This window comes from Musca domestica, unplaced genomic scaffold (genome assembly GCF_030504385.1).
Source record: "Musca domestica strain aabys unplaced genomic scaffold, Musca_domestica.polishedcontigs.V.1.1 11, whole genome shotgun sequence".
NCBI lineage: Eukaryota > Metazoa > Arthropoda > Insecta > Diptera > Muscidae > Musca > Musca domestica.
In genome coordinates this window covers 3983100-4007736 of record NW_026712133.1, presented here as the reverse complement: position 1 = coordinate 4007736, position 24637 = coordinate 3983100, and the positions used below count along the sequence as shown (strand labels likewise).

The 24637-nt window shown below is 35.0% G+C and overlaps 1 protein-coding gene across 1 annotated transcript in view; it reads left to right on the top strand.

The window, feature by feature from the left end:
• The window catches only part of LOC101896597 (transcription initiation factor IIB), a 103979-nt gene extending 88694 nt beyond the window's left edge, over positions 1–15285 (top strand). The window contains exon 5 of the mRNA XM_059130079.1: positions 15048–15285. Within this exon, the coding sequence (XP_058986062.1) occupies positions 15048–15209 (162 nt within the window). The 3' untranslated portion in view covers positions 15210–15285. The remainder of the gene's footprint in view (positions 1–15047) is intronic.
• Positions 15286–24637: the final 9352 nt, after the last annotated feature.

Genomic DNA, 24637 nt, shown 5'->3' with positions numbered 1-24637 from the left:
CCTCTTATAACGCGATAGGTCGGTCTGTGGTCAGCTCCAGTGTGGTCTGCGAGTACTAGTGCTACGCAGTAGAAGCACATGGAGATCTGCTAGAACGCTGCCCTGAGAACTGCGACAGGGTGTATTGGCAACGAATTGATGAAGATGTGCGTGACGCCTGCCCGGCGTGCTATACAGGCCCGCACAATACGCTGCACCTCTTTATTTGCACAGCCAAACCTACCCAACTTACTCCAGAATGAAATCCACAAAACCAAGTTTCTATCAAATCCTATACTTTCAAGTTTGAACAAAAGTAACTTATGATTTACTTTATCAAACGCTTTGCTGAAATCGGTATAAATTGTATCAGTTTGTTTGTTGTGAACAATGCCTTTAATTGCCTTTGATGAAAATTGAAAAAGATTGGTAATGGTTGAGAGTCTACTGCGGAAACCATGTTGAAATGGACTTAGGATTGATTTGACTTTATGGGAAATTACATCAGTAATTTATTTTGCAAACAACTTTGGAATGACACTCAACTTTGCAATTACTATATAATTGGAAACCAAATTTATGTAGAGGCTCCAAATACGATTTTTTTCCAATCAGAAGGGAAATGACTAAATTTAAGTGAATAATTGTACAAAAGTGTTAAAGGGACTGACAAAGTATTTGAAGAGAATTTTAATATTATACTGGGAATGCCATCCGGCTCCGAACTTTTTACTGCTTTTAAGTGACGTAGACCTTTTGAAATTTCTCGGATCTGAAAATATGATATAGTTACTTCAGTAATTTCAGGAAATTTACATGGATAGGAAAAATTTTGCGAAAAGTCATCTTAAGAATAGATGTCAGTATCGGAAACATATTTATTATTATCAACTTTTAAATACACAAGGTTTAGAAAATGTTTTTCTTTTTAAATTTACAATATCGTAATGGGACTTTGGATTAAATTTAAAATTATATATTATTTTTAACTGTATTTAAGTAATCTTTGTACGATCTACGAGCCTCTGTAGTATACCTTGATCTAGCAATTGAATAATTGGCATAATCAATGTCAGAGCCAGATTTCTTATATTTTCGAAAAAGTTTGTGCTTAGAGTTTGTAATAGCTTACAAATTAGGCGTAATCCAAGAAAGTTTTCTTGAACTTATTTTTTCGATATATTCTTCTAAAAATGTGTTTAAAATGTTATAAAATTTATTTACTGCGGATTCAAGTTCATTAACGTTATTACAACAACATAAAGAAATCCAATCTATAGAAGAAATTACTGCATTTAGTCTATGAAAATTAGTTATTTTATGATCAAAAATTTTCTGAACTATTGATTATGTTAAGGTAACATCTGACGATGGAGGTATATAAGAGCATGAGACAAAAAATTTACATTTGCCCAAATCGGCAATTGTGTTGATAAACATTAAAATCATTTAGTTCAACTATATTTGAGGGATATGTTGCATCAACAGCAATAAGAACTCCCCCACCCTTTTTATTTATACAATCATTGCGATATATTTGATATTTTGGACATAAAATTTCGGTATTCAATATAGATGAATTTAACCAAGTTTCGGAAAATGATAACATATTGTATTCAAAGGCAAAACTTTCAATGTATAAGCGAGATAATTTAGATAGCAAATTGATAAATCGAACTGGTAAGTGAGGTATATGAGCTAAATTTTCTGATTTTTCCACAAATTCTTTTACAAATGCACTAGCAGGCCAAAATTTATCCGTAATTATCGTATCGAAATGATTTTGAGATAAAACAAATTTAATGGAAGATCTAATTTCTGAGCATGACGAACGTAGTTTGCAACATCTCAGGAAGTTATCAACTTCGATTTTTGACTTTATAAAAGTCAAAATGTCCTAAGCAGATGTATCTAGTGCGAATCTCGATACAAAAACCAACCAGTAACCTCCGGTGTAGCAGCGTTTGCATATGAGTTCGCTCTACCATTTCCTAAGTTCCTAGAACCCGGCTGAGGAACTAATATACAATCTGAAGCGCCTTGTACTCCAGAAGCAAGATACGACTGGTGAAGAAATAAATTCTAATTTTTCTAAATTATGAAATTTTTCGAAAATTGCAGTAAATCGGGACATTCGGAGGTAAATATTTCAAATATACCTATTATTATCTCGAATTTCCGCAGATTTTTCTTTCGAAAAGTTATAAAACTCTACGCTAATATTGGGCATCAGCAACATATACCTCAATTCCAGCACAATGAGCATGTGGCCGATTGAGGAAAAGCCAACAGTCAATTGTTCCAACAGAATCAATAGGATTCTTACAATTTTCGTACGAACAATACATAATTAAAACAGAAAATATAACTTAATGTTAAATGTGGATATAATTTGATGTTAAAAGTGGAGAAACAAGATTTATGTACTCAGATGACGCAATTTACTGTAGCGGGAATTAAAACGAGCAACTTTTAAGAAGAACAGAAATAGATTAATATATAAGTATATGGCAACTCTGTTTTGTAACAAGACAGAATGTAGGAAAAAGAAGCTACAAAAATTTACAATAACAACAATTAGAAAGGTTAAATAAGTTAAAAACCAGTAAGTTCGGTCAGGCCGAACTTTGAATACCCTCCAACATTTGGAACAAATTTGGAAATTTTCAAAAAATAAAATCCTTAAAAAATTCTGTTAACATAGACAAATTTCTGTCACAGGCTGTAGCATCCAATACGAACTTCAAATACGACAACTCAAACAATTGCGGTGGGTATTGTATCCAAAATCGTCAAAATCCCGAATATAGGGAGGTACTGATGGCCTATACGAAGACCTGGACCTGTATAGACAATTTTATATCTCTAACTGTAGTTCCCATTACGAACTCCAAATACGTCATTTGAAACAATTCTGGTGAATAATGACGCTAAAATCATCAAAATACCGAATATATGGGGGCTATATGAAAACGTGGACCTACATGGCCCATTTACGAACTTAACCTGCCTACTGGAAAAATAAACATGTGTGCAAAATTTTAGCCATCTATCTCAATTCATTCGAAAATAGCATGGTTACAACAGTTAGGCGAAAATCGCTAAATCGACTTAGAATTTTACGCTGATCAAGAATATATATACTTTGTTGGGTCTGACATGAGTATTTCGAGGTGTTACAAACGGAATGACAAAGATAATATACCCTCCATAGTATGGTGGAGGGTATAAAAAGAAGGCAATTACAACTTGAACAATTGAAACAAGAATAATTCCAAGTACACCAATATGCATAAAACACACTACACCAAATCACTAACAAGTATCAATCCCACGGCAGCGGGTTCTACGATACCGGATTGACCCGAAACAACAAGATTCCAGTTTCGGCCAGCGGCTGCCAACCCAATATGTACATGTTTGTGTTTGTTTATTTTTCTCCATTGGGAGCAGCATATCCCGGAATGCTTGCTCCGGATTTTATTGGTCCGTGCCGGGATTGAGGAAAACCCCGGACCTTGGTTCTGCTCGGTTTGTCAGAACGTCATCCAACACAGATCTGTCTCGGTGCGATGTAATGGATGCAGAGAGTGGGTGCACTTCAAGAACTGTTCCGGATTAAGGCGTTTGCGAGACTACAGCGAAAGGGATTATGTTGCGACTTGCTGCAGTAACGTAGTCCCCAGCGAGTCCTCTTCTTCGTCGTCCTCGTCAGAGACGTCGTCGGAGTATGGCACTCCACCGCAGTCTCCAGAACAGCAACCAACACCGCAGCACCTAACGCCACATGTTGCTGTTCCAACTCCGGATTGTGCATCATTCTTGCAATTCAATTGCAACGGACTTCGAGGCAAAATAGATGAGATAGTGGAATTTATGAGTCGGAGGAATATTAAGATCGCAGCGGTGCAGGAAACCAAGCTGAATGAAAATTGCAGCCTACAGCGTTGTTATGGTTACAACGTACTAAGAAAGGATCGCACCAGAAGTGGAGGTGGGGGATTAGTGTTCCTGTTACACCATTCTGTTCAGTACAGACCTATCTCGCTTGAGCTAGTCTCTAGTGACCCATACATGGAATGTACGGGGGTAGCAGTCAAGTGTGGAACTGCCGAGGTAGAGGTGCTTAATGTGTATATCCCGCCGATTAATAGCTGTGAACCGCGTTATTTGCCTGATATTAGCCCATTATTGGTAGGCAATAACCGCCTGGTACTAGGGGATTTTGATGCCCACCATGAGTTGTGGCATTCCTTCCTAGGTAATGACCAGAGGGGATCAGCGCTGGCAGAGCAGATTGACTGCTCCACATTCTGCACGGTTAACGAGGATGCCCCCACCCGAATAAGAGGAGAGTGTCACAGTTCGCCAGACTTAACCATAGTGTCACCCGGTCTGATAAATGATGTGACTTGGCAACCCGTCATTTCTCTTGGCTCAGACCATCTCCCGATAATCGTCTCCATAAGCAGGTCGCCCGATTTCATAACCTCTGAACGCCGCACTTTCCTTAACCATGGGAAAGCTCACTGGCCAGAGTTCAGAGAATTCACCAACTGCCGCTTCAGAGAACTGCCCAACCCTTCTGATGTTCGGGTAGCAGAAAGGATTTTCCGAAACATCATCAGAGCTGCAGCCGCTCGCTATATACCTGCTGGTCGAATACCCGGACGGAATCTCAATGGTAATGTTGAAGCAGCTGGATACGCCGGGAGTCGAGTACTTAACGAAAGTTCTCAATTTGTCGCTAGCCACCCACATTGTGCCCGAAACCTGGAAAATGGGCCGGGTGGCCCCGCTACTGAAGCCAGGCAAGGATGCCAGTAAAGGCGAATCGTACAGGCCGATTTCGTTTTTGTCGCCAGTAGCAAAGACTCTTGAGGCTTTACTCCTCCCCAGCATTAGAGGAAGCTATACAGTTGCCAACCACCAGCATGGATTCCGTCCACAACATAGTACCACAACAGCATTACACGCCATTTCCACACATATTAATAGAGGACTGAACCAGAACAGGCCGTGTGACAGAACAGTTTTGGTAGCCCTTGACCTATCAAAGGCATTTGATACGGTCAATCATGCCACACTGTTTGAGGACGTACAGAGAACTACCCTCCGGCCAAGTTTGAAACGTTGGATAATCAACTATATGTGTGGACGCCAGTCGTACGTGGAATTCCGGAACAAGAAGTCCAAAGCCCGTAGAGTGAAACAGGGAGTTCCCCAAGGCGGGGTGATATCTCCGGAACTGTTTAACCTCTACCTTTCCGGAATTCCTCGCCCTCCAGACGGCATTGAGATCGTAACGTATGCGAATGATTGTACGATCATGGCGTCGGGTCCAGTGGTCGATGACATATGCGAAAGGTTGAACCCCTATCTCGCGGAGCTTGCGGCATACTTCCACGCGAGGAATATGAAAATATCCGCCACGAAATCAACGGCCACACTCTTTACCACATGGTCTGCGGAGATGAGAACACAGCTGAATGTTCAGGTCGAGGGGAGTCTAATACCGACCACGAACTACCCCAAGATTTTTGGGGTAGCGTTCGACAGCATGTTCAAGTCGTCCGCGCAAGCCACAGCTATCTGCGACAAGATGAAAAGTAGGAACAAGGTCCTCAAGGCGCTAGCTAGCCGGCAGCTCTTGGGGTGCGGACAAAGAAACCTTGTTGACCTCTTATAACGCGATAGGTCGGTCTGTGGTCAGCTATGCGGCTCCAGTGTGGTCTGCGAATACTAGTGCTACGCAGTGGAAGCATATCCAGACCTGCCAGAACGCTGCCCTGAGAACTGCGACAGGGTGCCTCCTCATGACACCAGTGGACCATCTACATGAGGAGGCGAAAGTCCTTCCCTTACGTCAGCATAATCATATGCTTTCGTTGCAGTACCTGCTTGGGTGTTACCGTGAGAGTCATCCCAACCATCATATGGTGGATAACTCTCCCCCACCCAGGCGTGTCAGGAAGGACATACATGATCTAGAGAGGGAGGTCCAGCGCTACAAGAGAGAGCCTCTAGATCAAGAAGCCTATCAGGCAGGTCTAAGTGGCATTCACACCGATGCAGTCGCGGATGCTATTAGCAGTTATAAAGTGAATGCCGTCCTCGGAGTCCACCCCCCATCCATTGCAGCCGAAGAACGTCAGCTGCCTAGACAAACCAGGGTAGTTTTGGCGCAGTTACGTTCAGGGTGGTGTAGTCGCCTCAATTCGTATTGGGCACGAATTGATGAAGATGTGCGTGACGCCTGCCCGGCGTGCGATACAGGCCCGCACAATACGCTACACCTTTTTAATTGCTCAGCCAAACCTACCCAACTCACTCCAGAGGATCTCTGGCTACAGCCCGTTAAAGTAGCCGAATTTCTAAACCTGGAGCTGGAACCAGATTAGCAGAACACAAACACACACATGTACTACTGCTACAACAACAACAACAACTTACAAGTATGCTCATAAGAAATATACTCATCTATGATTTTATTCTAATATTGTCACACAAGCTTGAAAAAGCTTGAAAAGTTTAAAAGTTTAAAAGCTTGAAAAATACACTTTTATTAGTTTTTAATAAGGAACACCAAAAAATATCAACTATCACACGTCCATAAATGGAGAGATCGGGTTCAAAACTATCAATATTTAAAGAATTCGTCTTCGATGTGGTGGAACAAATAAAAAATAAAATGGTGAAAAATAAAATTGATTTCAGGTCTCCATTTAGTGTTTTCCGAGGATCACAAAACCAACTTGTCTTTTTACTAATATATAACTCTTATTACCCGCATTCATGCATTCATTCATTCTCGATTTTTTTTAATACATCAACAGAAAACACTTTTCGGGGTATATTTTGAAATTAAAATATATGATTGTACTAGAATGATTAAATGAAAATTCTTACTAGTTCCAATTTTGCTCTTTTTATATGTTCTATATATTTTAATATTACTCACTACTTTTTTAAGTTCGTAACCAATCCAAAGATACATGCATATCAAAAAATTAATTTTCATAATATTGAAATGTATTTATTATGCCTGTATTGCCAAAAACATCAAGCATCCAGTATTTCCCTAAAAATCCGAAAAAACATGTGTTCTACGCTATAACACTTTATTTTTATACCCTCCACCAAAAAAGGAGGATACATTAACTTTGTCATTCCATTTGTAACATCCCTAAACATTCAACGTAGACCCCATAAAGTACATATATTAATAATCAGCATAAAATTCAAAGTCGATTTAACGATGTCCGTTTGTCTGTTAAAATCACGATACAGCCCACATTATTTGATGTAGAGGTTCAAAATTTAGCACAACAATTTGTATTGTGTTTATAATGGTTGGTATTGAAAATGAGATATATCGGCCCAATCTGTATTTTAATGATTTTCGCCATATTTTCTACAGATTGGCCTAAGAAATGGTATTTGTAGTTTACAGTGAGTTCCAGCACCGGTGGCGAAACATTTTATTTGTATTTTAATGGTTTTTGCCACGGTTTTGTCTAAAAATTGGTAATTGTGGTTCATAATGGGGTCTAGCTTCGGTGACAGAACAATATCTAGGTTCACGTTTTTGACGGTATCTAAGGTACCCACAAAATTGTTTCAAACTTGGCATTTAATACTCTCAATAGATCACAATACTTGTAGTATAAAATTGTCTATATAGGTTTCCATTTTGGTATGGTGTAGTTTAAAGTCGAACACGTTTAATTCAGATACTCATATAAAAATGTTTTTTTTTACCCAATGGATGTTTAATGTTCCGCTATTTATTAAAGCTCCGACAGCGGTATAGTACGACTATCCTTGTGCTCCGGAATAGTATTTCTAAAATATCTTTTTGGGGTTGTGTTTTGGTACAGCACATTATCGCAGTGTACCAATCCACATCGTAAGGTACAAAGCACTACGGTACAGTAACATAATGTTTATTTTCAAACGCTTGTATATTCCAAAGTTGCAATCAAAACAAAAACTTTGAAGAACATTTTCGTCAATCTGAAAAAAAACATGTTTTAGTATTATTATTGATATTGTATTTTTGTCCATCGGTCCCTCTGTCTCATATGTTTTCCACTTCTTGATCGTGATCCACCTCCCCCAGTTCACAGCATGAAAACCTGTTTGCTACTAAACACATACAGTAATCAGCAAATCCATATTGAGCATTTCGACTACCACTCAAATTTTCAAAAAGAAGTAACTCGCGAGTCCTCCCTCAGAAAACAAAATTGTGATCTTTGTGCTCCCTCTGGTGAGCAAGATTCACTAGCAACTTAAAACAAGCAAATCTGAGCTCTGGTGTAAAATCTACAAAGAGTCTTACAGATATTATGATTTTGATTCCGCGAACTGCAGAAGTAAACTTCAAGTAGATCAAACACTATGTGCTATCTGTATTACGCAGTTGCAGAAAAATAGCAATTGATGATTGGAATACTTTTCCAATCAAAAATTTAAGTGATAAATAGAGTGTGAAGTCTGAGCCGTCGATTGTGTACTTCTATATAAGTTTGGCGGACCACATTACTTGGGTGAAAGGACTTTTGGTTAAGTACGTTCTGTAGAATTTCGTAATAAAATGTTCAAAGAAAGTGGTTTTATTATTTTTATAATGAATGTATATCACCACCGTATGCTGCTGGGAATGTAGTTCGTCTAACTCTAGGTTGTCAGCTCCTGACACTTTTATAAACTTGAACTCTTCGAGTAAGTCTTCAATATTTCGTGGGTGAACAGGGTCCTTGTTGAGGACGAGTATGCGAATGCGTGGCTTTTTTTCTTGTGGGTGTTTTTTAATAGAAAGGCCAACACTGGGATCATCCACTCCACAAATAATTTTCTGATGACCCATATATATATATATATATATAAATTTCAAAAAATAAATAGAATTTTAACATTATTTTAAAAGACAATGTTCTCATAAGTTTTTTTATAAATTATAAATTCAATGCACCAATTATGCTCGATTCGTTGCTTGGATATTTCTGCATCTTGTAACTCGCAAATTAAATATATTTACGTTTATTTTGATTTAAATGAAATTGTTTTACTCCAGAACCAGAATTTTGTATGACGTTAAACATATATGTCAGCATTTATAGTTTATAAATAAAATTTATAATTGTAGAATATTATTCCAATAATTATTGTGTAGGTCATATGTTGGGTAAGAACTAGGTAAATTGTAAAAAAAAAACTTAAGCGCGCTATTTTGGGATCTTTGGAGCTACATTAAGTGTATAGTCCTCTTTTATGCATATGTCGTTGCCAAGTAAGGGAAATGGCTTTGTATTAATTATTTATTTGTATAAGATTCATATTTCTGGTACAACTTTCCGTTTCACATCGTCTATATGCAAATGCAATATTAAATTATTTTTTATGTGAATTCGCAAATATGTTACATACTGACACTCCAATATATTTGTATCATAAATTTTAACATTTAAAGATGTTTCGTTTTGTGAAGTTCATTTGAGTATATTATCTTATAATTAGCGGTTTGGTAATAGCGCAGCAAGATAAATACCATTACTATAATGCAGTTGAAGAATACATATCAATGCAACCCTTTAAATGTTATTGGCAAAAGTACAATCAAATTAAGTTAGTAAATAGTTTCATATTCTCGCTTTTAACATGTGGAATTGAAAATGCTAGCTATAAATATCTGTGTGTTTCCTGAAGACATACAAAATCTAATCATATCAGTCAAGAGAACGGACACATCCGTTCCCACGGCCTTTTAAAACACAGAAACCCCTGTCCGAAAACTAACTTCTAAAAATTTACTCCAAGGACAGTCTCAACCCATCCAATATGCTCTCGGCTTGTAACCTCATATACAAAACGGGCCATAGAGTTGACAAAGCATTTAATAGCAAAATTTTGGTTGAAAAAACTATTTGGTCTTCAAATATAAATTTATCATAAATATTAAAAATTTCTCCATTAGTCTTCAGGGGATTTAACTTCAACTCATTATCTGAAGATCATGGATTGAACAACACTAAACAACGATTTATATCACTATAAAATCTCATATAAGCACATTATTGTCACCAGAGACAATAAACACATCATCTATATATGTAAAAATCAATTGTTGTTCGTTGGTAATGGAATCAGTTGAGAAAGGGTGGACCGATTTGCATCATATCGCGAGTTACGTTTTTAAAGAAAAAAATATTGAACACGCCTACTTTTACGCCCACTATTTTGATTCATCCTTATATTTGCCAAATAATAAGAATATCAGCTTGAAAATTATTATACAAGATACTGTTGACCTTCCATCAAATCCTAGGTATTTATTTGGCCGCTGGAGAATTGACCACGTCTACTTTTTAATCTATATATATATATTCGTTCTACCCCGAGATAGGTTTTTATTCAAAGAAAAAGAGACCACGCCCAATTTAACGCCCATTTTTTATTTACCTAAAATCCTAATATTTGCCAACATCATGAAGATTCCACAGTTAGTATATGACGTAATCTTGACTCTCCCTCCAACCTTAGGTATATATTTGCGGTCAGAGGAACTACCCACACCTACTTCTTTAAATCTGTATGTAAACAATTTTAAAAAGTATAGTAACACATTAGTTGAGAACGACTGGGCCAATTTGACTCAAATTTTCTTTTGGTTATTTGTAATTACAGTGGAAACGTTTTCATGAAAGAAAATGTTGAGAAAAGCCTCTATAATAATCGCCTTTCCTATATGGAGTCATGTGTAGAATTGTTAGGAGTTTACACCTTTGTTACTTCGTATTATTTAATACCTGACGTATGCCTCCGACTTTTCACCTCAAGAGTTGAATATTTATATGAAAGCTACCGAAATACGACGAAAGTAATATTTTTAATCCGGTTTATCTAATTCGCTAAACGATGCAGAAAGTTTGTTTCGATATTGATATTTTGATGGATTCAAATTTACATTTTAATAATCAGGCTGTAGCAATGACAAACAAACAGTTATTTACATCTCAGTATTAAATATATTGAGAAAAAAATTGAAAAAAAAATCCGAAACAATTTCTGATTTTTGCATTGGAAAATTGTCATTTTACCATTGTCATTTTTGCAGTCGCATATAAACTCTATGCTGATACCAAAAATTTAAATTATCCATATATATATATATATATATATTTATATATATATATATATATATATACATATATATATATATATATATATATATATATATATATATATATATATATATATATATATATATATATATGTTTAACGTCATGACATATATGTTTAACGTCATACAAAATTCTGGTTCTGGAGTAAAACAATTTCATTTAAATCAAAATAAACGTAAATATATTTAATTTGCGAGTTACAAGATGCAGAAATATCCAAGCAACGAATCGAGCATAATTGGTGCATTGAATTTATAATTTATAAAAAAACTTATGAGAACATTGTCTTTTAAAATAATGTTAAAATTCTATTTATTTTTTGAAATTTATATATATATATATATATATATATATATATATATATATATATATATATATATATATATATATATATTAACCATTTTATTATGCTGGCATTTTATTATGCTGTCGCACCGGTAAGACCTTCGCCTCCTCATGTAGGTGGTCGACAGGTGTCATGACGAGGCACCATGTTGCGATTCTAAGGCCTGCATTCTGTCAGGACTGACTATTTTTCCACTGCGTAGCACTAACGCTGGTGGTCTACACCGGAGCCGCATAGTTTACCACAGACCGGCATATCGCGTTAATCAACTATGTAAGCATTTAACCGATCGCATATGTCACCTGTGATGGGTCCAGAAAGGTCAGAAAGGTAGAAGTTAAACAGTTCCGGAGATATGTATATATATATATATATATATATATGTATATATATTTATATACATATATATATATATATATATATATATATATATATATATATATATATATATATATATATATATATATATATATATATTAACCATTTTATTATGCTGGCATTTTATTATGCTGTCGCACCGGTAAGACCTTCGCCTCCTCATGTAGGTGGTCGACAGGTGTCATGACGAGGCACCATGTTGCGATTCTAAGGCCTGCATTCTGTCAGGACTGACTATTTTTCCACTGCGTAGCACTAACGCTGGTGGTCTACACCGGAGCCGCATAGTTTACCACAGACCGGCATATCGCGTTAATCAACTATGTAAGCATTTAACCGATCGCATATGTCACCTGTGATGGGTCCAGAAAGGTCAGAAAGGTAGAAGTTAAACAGTTCCGGAGATATCACCCCACCTTGGGAAACTGCCTGTTTCTACGGAAGCTCGACAACATCTTCCAACGTAAATTGTGGTGGTACACGGCGTAGGATTGTTCTCTTAGTCCTGTTGAAATAACACGCGCACATCTTCGGATCTGTCACTTTTACCCCGTTAAATGAGACAGATGTCCGATTATCCTTCTTTCCAGGGTTCGAGAGCGACTTAACCGTTGCCCCAATTTACTCGATCCGGTACTGATGTTGCAATGCTTCATATATATGTTCCAGCCACTTTTTCCGCTTATAATCAGCAACTAACCTGTTTACCTCCTGAGGAAGTTCCCTGAATCTGGGGTTAGGGGTTAGTACGGCGAAGCTCATCTCGCTCATTTGCTAATCCCTTGTGCCGGCGTTAAGTACGGACGCGTTTTATTTTTCGTTGCTAATGAATTTTTTTTTCATAAGTAAAACAAAATAAATAATATAAAAGCAAACCGTACGCTATTAAATAAACTCAGGAAATAGAATCTATAAAAAACCTGCTAAAAATCCTTTTTATTAAGAATTTTTGCAAAATAGTTTTTTTTCTACTTTATCCTCTTTTTCCCCAAACACATAAATCGGTTTGTTATAGTGTTAACAACAACAAGTGTACGTCACTCTCTCATACGGAAGGGAGAACGGGCAAAACGTATATCTTAAGTTGACGTCGACAGATTTCAGCTCAACCACGCCAAAACGCCACGAAAGCTGGTATCTTACGGCTAAACCCCAAAGCCGTTCTAAATCGGCGATGCCGAGAGTTTTTCATGACAAAAATTTGCCAGCTGAGACTACTCCCAACGAAACAAGAGAAATGTCATATAAACAAAACAATGTTAACACGCCCAAAATAAATTCTATAAAGGTGCTATCACACAATGCGATTGCACATCAAGAAACTATCGCTTCAAGTAAGCGGGCGTCTCTAGAAAAAAAAAAAAAACAAGAAGCAAAACAAAGTTCCTCCAGGCATGGACCGATATGTCTTATTAACAAAGCGAAAGGCTAGTTCTAGAACTCCATACAAGGAACCAAAAGCTAAAACCTAAAAGTCTATAAACAATGGCCGCAACAACAGATTCTCAATTCTCGGCTCGAATAACGAGACTGATGAAATGATACAACCGGTTAGATCCCAAAAACCTCCCCCACTATATCTTCGCGAAGAAACTACAAACAATCTTGTGAACAAACTCTCCCAAATATTGGGTAAACCTAATTTTCACGTGGTATCTCTTAAGAGAGGAAATCTCCATGAGACGAAAATACAAACTTATACTGAGTCGCATTATAAGAACCTAGTTCGTGCTCTGGATTCTGAGAAGAAGAATTATTACACCTATCAGATCAAGAGCTCAAAAGGACTACACCCATAGAGGACATAAAAGATGCTCTCGCAGCAGTAGGATTCGAAACAAAGTCTATCATCAACATTTTCAATAAAGATAAAGTTCCGCAACCTATGTTTAAAGTAGAACTAAGATACGAATCTTCGCAACTAAAGAAAAAGCGACAATTTCATCCAATTTATAGCCTTAGGCTTCTTTGTAATCGCGGTGTGAAAATTGTTACTTCGTATTATTTAATACCTGACGTATGCCTCCGACTTTTCACCTCAAGAGTTGAATATTTATATGAAAGCTACCGAAATACGACGAAAGTAATATTTTTAATCCGGTTTATCTAATTCGCTAAACGATGCAGAAAGTTTGTTTCGATATTGATATTTTGATGGATTCAAATTTACATTTTAATAATCAGGCTGTAGCAATGACAAACAAACAGTTATTTACATCTCAGTATTAAATATATTGAGAAAAAAATTGAAAAAAAAATCCGAAACAATTTCTGATTTTTGCATTGGAAAATTGTCATTTTACCATGTCATTTTTGCAGTCGCATATAAACTCTATGCTGATACCAAAAATTTAAATTATCCATATATATATATATATATATATATATATATATATTTATATATATATATATATATATATATATATATATATATATATATATATATATATATATATATATATATACATATATATATATATATATATATATATATATATATATATATATATATATATATATATATATATATATATATATATATATATATATATATATAAATATGCACGTTCTAGAAAACAACTATCACGCACAAGCACAGGTATTTGAACAATTTACGTGTATTCAACATTCATTTCAATTGTCAACGCTATTTTCATATTGTATTTTATAAAAATCCGGAATATATTCGGAACGAAGTTTTTACAAAATTGGTGTAATGTGTGCCCACAAACGGGAAGTGAACGCAGTCCTGTATGATTGATATTGGACTTCTCAAATTTGTTCTGTTTATACTATTTCTTTTAATATTTTTTGATCATCTTTTGTAGCATAACAATTTTAATTAAAAAAAGTGCGATCGTAATTTTAAAATGTTTTCACAAGTAATCACTTTCAATTGGAAACTGGAATGATTCTAGAAAAACGGTTAAATTATATAAATACAGCAAATGACACAAAATATTAAATGAAAAGATTATTATAAATTAATGCTTTTATAAATTTAATGCTTTTAATATAATTGCATTTATATTCATAATAAAAACTACTATTATTTGTAAAGGTTCTTATAATTTGTGATACGCTATTATCTACCATAGTACCTTTATTTTGAAATCATGAAATTAAATAAAGGAATAATTTATGAATTTTACTTTCAGGCTTCTGAGCACAAGAGGAGTCAAAAAGAGATTGGAGATATAGCTGGAGTAGCCGATGTTACAATACGACAATCATATAAATTGATGTACCCGGAAGCAGCAAAACTGTTTCCAGAGGACTTTAAATTTACTACACCAATTGAGCAGCTACCTCAAATGTGAAGTTAAATTAATATTAATAAACAAAGCACTGAAGCAAAATATAATAAAAATTCAAATAAATTATATATAACATAAACACTTACAGACTTTGGACATAATGAAATCCTTGCCAGAATTCAAATATAAAAATGAGACGTACATCTCATGGAGGAAAGCAGCAAATACCGCTTACAAAGTTTATGAAAAATGCAATAGAGGTTCTAACAATGATCGAACTCCAGGCTTAGGTAAGGAATTTCTTGCTACCAGAATTTGGACATAATCCTTGCCGGAATTCAAATGTAAATATGAGACGTACATCCAATAGAGTAAAGCAGCAAATATCGCTTACAAAGTTTATGAATAATGCAATGGAAGTTCTAAAAATTATCGAACTTCAGGCTTACTGAGTAGCAAGATTATAGGTTCTGCAGATATGACTTTTTATACCCTCCACCATTCTATGGAGGGAATATTAACATTGCCATTCCGTTTGTAACTCCTCGAAATATTTATAATAGACCCTCCAAAGTATATATATTATGGATCAGCGTAAAATTATAAGGCGATCTAGTGATGTCCGTCTGTCTTTTGTAATCACCCTATCTTTCAAACGAATTGAGATAGAAGGCTAAAATTTTGCCATGTCGGCCATGTCGGTCCACTTTTTCGTATATCCCCCATATAACGATACCTCCCGATATTCGGTATTTTCATGATTTTAGCGACAGTATTTACCGGAATTCAAAATTCAAATTTCATATTTAAAGTTCGTAATGGGTACTACAGCCTACCACAAAAATTTTTGTCTGCAGGTCCACGTTTTCGTATATCCCCCATATAGCGGTACATCCCAATATTCGGTATTTTAACAACTTTAGCGACATTTTTGACCGGAATTGTTTGAAATTTGGTATTTAAAGTTCGTAATGGGTACTACAGAGTATGACAAAATTTCGTAAACAGGTCCACGACTTGGTATAGTCTCCATATAACAGTTTTCATTTAAGTGGTAGTTTCCGGAAGTTTTTTTTTTTGAAAATTTTCAAGTTCTTTCCAAATGGTGGAGGATATTAAAAGTTCGGCCCCGCCGAACTTAGCTGCTTAGCTTTTTGCTTGTTATCCTTTGATACTCTTCTACCAGGGTAATATGACTCTCGACTATACAACGACGAAGTCAAGATAGCCCGACCCCGTCATGACATATGACACCAAAATAGCATTCTGATTGAATAGAGAATACAGAGCAGACGCGCTGAGAGTAGTCATATCTGAAACCAGAAAATCGCCAAGCGTTGTCCTTTTGGCATTAACCAAAAAAGTTGAGGCTAATCGTGATTGTTATATGTTTGCAATTAGCTTTGCCCGAAGCACTGAAGAAATGCTTGAAATTCTGAAGAAAACAACAAATTCAAAAATCCTCACTTTAATACAATATAGGGATAATAAGACCAAGTACACCCCATTTCGATTAGTCGATAAGAGAATGGGTACATTTTCCGGATTAAGTCGGTTAAGTAGACGTGCTGCACCAACGTAGTTTCCAGCGGGTACAGATTGTACATCGTTCTTGCAATTCAAATGCAACGGACTGCGAGGCAAAATATATGAGACTGGAATTTGTGAATGGGAGGAATATTTTGATTGCAGCGGTGATTTAATAATTATTCATTGCAGCATTACAACGCATTGAAGAGAGATCGCAACCGAAGTGGACGTGAGGTATTAGCATTCTATTACACGATTCTGTTCAATACGGACCTATCTCGTGACCCATACATGGAATGTATACACGAATTCACGATATACAGGCATGTCACAGGAATGAATTCGGTATGAAAGTAATTTTATTTATATTTCGCTTCTTCAGAGAACGTAAATCGCAACATTTTTTTGATATGGAACCATTTTTGTTTTTGCAAGTAAAATTGTATTTTTATGGAAACTTGTGCTTTTTAAACTCTTATTAAAAATAATTAGCAAATTTCAATGGTTTCTCAATTGACGAAGGCAATTGTTAACAAATTGTTGGCAAATCACTTTTTTCGGCAAACAAAAATTATTAATCTGTGAAAGCCAAACAATGTGGTATTACGAATAATAAACTGAAGCAAAGAGAAAAAACAAACAAAAAGAGCACACAAAAAAGAATTTTGTACAAAAATGTATCTTAAAATATGTGAAATATGTATTGTGGAATGCTGTTTAATCAATAATTAATATTCGGAAAGGCAGGCACAGGCACAGAAATTCGATCCGAAGCATCTCCTAAATTCCTCCGGCGTATTTTTCAGTATTGTGTTTATTACTTTGCGCCTCAATTACATTTCGTAAAAAATAATGAAATTAACTTTTTGTGCAAAAAAACTCCCATTAACATAATATTTTTCACAAGTTACACATCTATAATGTTTTCTAATCATGTGTTTTGTTTTGATTTCTCATTCATTAGTTCTTTTATTCCCCTAATGTTACCACATTGAATATATAATGTTGCCATATTTACACTGAATTCGTAGTTCACTAAATCGTACGAAATCTGAAGAAGCCAAAGTAAAAATGGATTTTAATTTAGTTCAAACCATTTCGATACGATTTTGTGGCATGCCTGATAATCATTGTTTTAACCACACTGATCCCAGAGTCAGTGAATTGGCCGAATGGTGCCACCTGGTTCTCCCAAGGTGGAATGATATTTTTATTAAACCTCTTCCTTTCTGTTGTGACACTTCATGTCAGCAGTCCCTGATGATAAGATAATTAAAGATAAGTCTGAAGATTTAGTATTCTCACATGTGTAAACATGATTGGTGTTTCAATAATCTCCGAAATTTGAATGAATCCATTACCATAAATGTTGCGAAAGACACTGAAAATCTTTTAACTTACAATAAAGGTGCAATCAAAGGATATTGGAAAGATACATCAAAACACAATGAAAGATGTCCTAACAGAAAATGGAATATGCGTTGAATTTTCTAAAAGTGTTGCTCGTTTGAAAAGGGATGAAAAGGTCATTATGACAGCTCCCAAGAAAGGAAGTTTGGACGAATTGCAAAAAAGAATTGAATATAGGGCAAATGCAAGTTTAAGTACAACTGATTTGGGAAAATTATGGCACTCAAGAATGGTTTATGGTTTGGAAAATGTTAAGACTGTAAGTATTACAATATATGAGTTCAGGGTAAGCAATGTCGTTGTCCTTTTAAAGATAGTCGCCCAAAGTCCAGTCGCATTCTCGAAAGAATCCATAGTGATACATGTGTACCAATTGATCCGCGAACATGGGATGGTCACAGATATTGTAAGCTTCATAGATGATTGTAGTCACTTCGCTTTCATATACCTACTCAAAAGAAAATCAGATGCATTTGACGAATTTGTCGAATTTGAAGCAATCGTTAGGGCGATGCATAATACCTCGATATCAGTAGTAACTGTAGACCAAGTTACAGAATATATTTCAAACAAAGCAAAGAAATATTTTAAAAGAAAAGGAATTCAACTTCAACACACAGTTTCTTATACACCACAGCAAAACGGGATTGCTAACAGATTTAACCGCACTTTGTTTGAAAAAGTAAGGTCTATGGTTAAAGAATCTGGTTCTACGAAAGAATTATGGGGTGAAGTAGCCTTAGCAGCAACATATCTTCTAAATAGAAGCCCCTGCAAATCTGTTTCTGACAAAAAGACACCTGCCAAATTGTGGTAAAAGTTTAATCCTTACATTTCAAAACTATGCTTTGGGATGTAAGACATTTGTCGGGTAGCTAAACAGAAAAAAAAAAAGAAAACCCTCAATCCCGCAGCAACGAGCAAAAGGGTGATGAATAGGTTTCTGCAGAAAATGATAACGATATCGATTCTACCGATGAAGAAACTATTATTAACGAAAATGAAGTCACGACTACGCAGTCTGAATCACCAAAGTCTGAATTTTAATTAATAGGGTATATACCAGGAAATGCCAATTCTGCAATTTCTCATTGCATAGAGGAGCACAAAACATATGACGAAATCATGAGGGATTCCTTTAAAGATAATTGGATGAGAGCTGTGAAGGAAGAGCTTGAAGAGAAAATCGTGTTTGGGATTTGGTTCCACACCTTGTCAAGCCTAAAGTATTGAAGTTCAAATGGATATTTTGCATCAAAGAGGATGCAAATGGTAACCCCGTCCGATACAAAGCCCCACTAGTAGCGAAAGGCTTCCTTCAGAGAGTCGGAATTGACTATGAAGAGACCTATTCACCGGTGGCGAAACTTAGTACAATTCGGATAATATTAGCGGTGATCGTTAAGAGAAATTTACATTTGCACCAGCTTGATTTAAAAGCTGCATTTTTTCACGGGGATTTAAAAGAATATATTTACATGGAAGTTCCTGACGGATTAAATTCTCCTAAAAACCAAGAATGCAATTTACGAAAGTCGCTTTATGAACATAAACAAAGCCTAAGATGCTGGAACGAAAGATTTAACAATTTCTTCCTCCAACTTTGTTTTAGATGTTTACAATTTTCAAAGAAATTCGTTTTTGTACTTGCTACTATATGTGGACGATGTATTGGTTACGGAAAATGATTTAAAAGCAATAGAAAAAGTAAAGTCGGATCTACGTGCATTATTCAAAATTTCGGATTGTGAACCCCTACAATATTACTTGGGAACGAAGATTGAATGTAAAAAGAGAAACCACATTGAAAAAATTCTTGGAAAATTCTCAATGAAAGCGTGAAATCCTACAAAAACTCCAATGGAAAAAGCATTGATTCTTCCAATAAAAACGCAAGAGTTAACGGACAAACCATATCATGAAATGCTGGGAAGACTATTGTATTTAATGTTAAGCGTCCGACCAGACATATGTTATCAAATATCGTACATGGGTAGATTTCAAAACAGTCCAGGCGAGATACATTGGTCTGCATTAAAAAGAATTGTTCGCTACATTAAAGGAACTTAAAGTTATTAAAAGAACTCGACATGATTTACCAAGATAATTTTAGTGATGAAGGACTTTTGTTAGTTTGTAGATGCCGATTGGTCTTCAGATAACACAGTGCGCAAATCTGTAAGCGGGTTTATTTTTAAAGATTTTCTTTGCCCTGTATCATGGAGCAGTATGAAACATACTATAGTTGCAACCTCAGCGAAGCGGAATACATAGCCCTCAGTTATGCTGTTTCGGAATTCTTATAGATTTAAACGTTCTAAATGAGAATAAACCTGTTAAATTTATGAAGATAACAGAGGATGTATTGGTATAGCGCAAAATTCTGACAATAAAATATCAAAACATATTGATGTGAAGTATCATTTTATACGAAATTGCATAGCCATAACCTTCAACATATATCAACAGGGTCGCAAGTAGCAGACATGCTTACAAAATTACTGGATATAAGCAAATTCATAAAGTTTCGAGATGAACTACAATTGAAACGTAGTGGTTGAGAGGGTTTGTTGTGACACTCTGAATATTTATTTTTTTAAATAACTCAGTAATTTCAATATTGTTTCAATGACATAGGTTTGCATTTTTTGTTAAATACTTATTTTATTTACTTCAGATTTGATTCTCCTTCTTGTACATACCATTTTTCATGTCTGTTCTCTATATAATAAAACTTTTGTAAAAAATAAATTACCACCGCGTTTTATCTCTGCAAGAGTATTATAAGACTTTCCGAAATTCCTCGCCCTCCAGACGGCATAGAGATCGCAAGGATTATTGCACGGTCATGGCGTAGGTCCCCATACATCGCGCTGACTTTGTCGCTTCTTTCACTCAAGAAATATGAAAATCTGCGCCTCTTAATCAACGATCTCACTCTTTATCACATGGATGGGGAAATGAGAACTCAACTTAATGTATAGGTCGAGATAAATTTTATTCCAACCATAAACTACCCCAAGATCCAAGGGTTCGCACTCGACAGCATGATCAAGCCGTGCATGTATGGAAGATTGTATAACTGTTTAAACAACAACAATAATGAATATCAAACAGAAGCGAAAGATATGGATGAAGAAATTGTACAGTTTGGCAAACTTATCATTTTTTATAACTGCCTGCTACCGTTCATAGAAAGAGAATTCGTAAAGAAAAATATTATGATTTTGTTAGGCCTTCATCAACTATAGCAAACCATTAAAGGTGAAGTCAATTTATGGGTTTAACAAAATAGATAAAAAGTGTGTGATCTAATCTAATGACTACTAATATTAAATACATTATGGTAGATAAAAAAGAGACGGATGAGGGTGGAAATGAAAATATTTTAGAAAATTTTGTCGAAAAACAATTGATGACAAATATCCATTTCCCATTTTTTTATTTTAGCCAACATACACAAGGCAAGGAACTTTACATCCCTAAATTTTAAATCTGATTTCATCAGATATTACTCGCAAAAAATGATAGGGACAGACTTCTCGTTGGGGAATACAAATTATGAATTTTGCAGACATCTAGTATATTGCTAAGTGCTATCAACGATCCGCTAAGGGAACAAATATGGAAATCATGTTATGTTAACGTTGATGAAGTAATTAACTTTCCAGAAAACAGGCGTAAACAAGTTAAACACATAACATGGGTCTTGGAGAAGTTATTTTTAGCCGCACGAGCGTTTCGAGTAAGAAATCAAACTTTTACAAAGACAGGTGTTTGGGTTTCTTTGTCTCACGTTGAGACATAAGAATTTGTCCTAAAAAGTTTATGCAATTCGCTGAACAATCAAATAGAATTATCGGTTCATTTTAACGAACCATATGAAAATACTTGCATCAGAAATCGTGAGTTCACAATATTCTGATTAAGTTAAACTCTTGAAAAAGGATAAAATGTGTTTTCTAAGTATAGTGGGTTAAACGCGTAAATCAGCATATTGACTATGCAAAACATAATGAGAGGCTCTTCCTGGATAAAAAGACAAAACTAACTTTTCGTTGTCTATATCTTAATTTGTCTATGCAGTCTTTCACTAGTTATCGGTAAAAAGAACAAAACGGTCAACTGCTTTAAAAGTTAGGTAATAATAGGTACCGCATTACAAATTACATTTAACAAAATAACGAACATAAATTAATTTATGTCTTAGAACGCAATAGAGGTCGTTTCAAATTATAAAAAAAAAATTTTTCTATTGACCATGCAATCGATTCCAGAACAAATACAGACGTGAATACTGCAATCTTACAGCTTTAAATCACTTCTAAAACTAAATTTGATGTAGACATTGTACATCATTGTAGACATTGTACATCATTGTTGCTGAATAGACAGGTAAAGAGGATTCATGGTAGAGAACGCACGGTGCCTGAAGCTCTAAAGGAAGACACAGTGGAATTGATATTGGCAGCCATTTACACAACCTAAATATTAATTCCATTAGAAATAAACGACCATTGACCTCAGAAATGAAGACAAAAATCAAAATACACCCAACATTCAGTTAGATAGGTTAAACAGAACAAGGCACAATAAATTTTTTTAGCAGGAAATAGCCCTTGTAAAATCAAGTAGAAGACTCGGAAATTATCTCACAAGATAGATTATGATTATGACGTCTTTGAAAACATCAAATTCGCCCAAAAACCAAGAACAAATTATAAATGAATTAACGAACAAAGTAAGTATTTTGATAAAACATTCCAAAACAAAACACGTAAATGCAGAACATTTTAAGAAACCTATCTTTCAAGGAATAGGATGGTTAACCTTGAACTCGAAAACTTAATGCTATTACAACAGAATAATTAACACCAATGGTTTAAACAGGGCTAGGCAGAGAAATTCAAAAAAGTTTACCTCTTTTTACCTTTCCATACACAGTGAGAAATATTTTGTTTTATTTTTATATCTGTTTTCATATTTTTTTAAAGAGCTTTCGAGACGTGGATTTTTTAAAGAATATTTTCTGAAGAGCATTCGAATCGTGGATTGTTGAAAGAATGTTTTTTGATGAGCCTGCAAGATGTTAGTCTTTAATGAATATTTTCTGAAGAGCCTTCGATGCGTGGATTTTTAAAGAATATTTTTTGAAGAGTTTCCGGAACGTAAAAATTAAACTAATATAGAAAGTTAAATTTATGTACATAAATATTTCCATCGGTGTATTCATAAAAATATCCGGCAGCACCTACCTCGTCGACTGCTCGAATAAAACTAATTATTCTACCAAAACCCTTTTGACAGAAAATTCAAAACAATTCATTTATTACAATTTTGCTGTTTTATATACATATTTACACTAGCTGGCCCAGTCCGCGTTGCCGGCCCGTAGTTTTAGTTTTTAAAGCAAATAATTCTCAAATCTGGCTTACATAAATGGCACAATTTTTAGTATAAATGATGACTCCATTAAATATAAATAAATACGTCTTTCAAAAAACCTGATTTATAATAGGCCCATGTAAAATGGTTCTCTATCCCAAAGTAGCCTAAACACACATATTAAGTCAAATCGATTCAAAAATTTAATCAAAACCTCGAAATAGGTAAAATCATGAGGCACTTTCATATGAGCGCTACTCCAAAACATTGACATTGAAAAATTTCCGCGAAGAGGTCTTCCAGAAGCTAGATGCCAAATAAGGGCAAAATCAATTGAAAAATGTGACCAAGACCCTGGTAATAGCTAAAATCACCGGACATCTTCACATAAAAGTTATAATGAAGCATGGTCCTATACTTATAATTTTTTCATAGAATTTGTTTTTTATAAAATCTCAAACTACCAACATTAGAGGAATTTTGAAGGGGCTATATCATTTGAGGGGGGCTATATCACGATGTAGACCAACCTGATATATATTTTGTAGAAATGATTCCTCATGTAACCCCTAGGACTGTATCAAATTTAAAATTTTATCTTAACTTTTGCGGAGTATGGGGCAAAATATTTTCGCATATTACAGTGCTTCTTCATTTTTCACTAATTGAAGTCCCAATGAATTTTGCATTTTTAATTCTCCATATCTAATCAAAATCGAACATTTGGGTATGGCAACCATATAACAGCATGTATAGAACATATGCAACTTTCTCGATTTTTTCGTTTTTTTTTTTTCAATAAGTATTTTCAATTTCAAAAGGCATTCTGAAACAATTCTACAAAAAGTTCCATATCATAATAGAATAGTCATTTTTTTTCAGTCCCGCGATTTTTCTCAAAATTTTCTTTCATGACAACGTTTCCACTGTAATTACAAATAACCAAAAGAAAATTTGAGTCAAATCGGCTCAGCCGTTCTCAACTGACGTGTTACTATACTTTTTCAAATTTTTTACATATACATTTAAAGAGAGAAGTAGGTGTAGCCAGTTCCTCTGACCCCAAACAGATACCTAGGGTTGGAAGGATAATCAAGATTACGTCGTATACTAACTGTGGAACAGATATCTTCATGATTTTGGCAAATATAAGTATTTTAGACAAA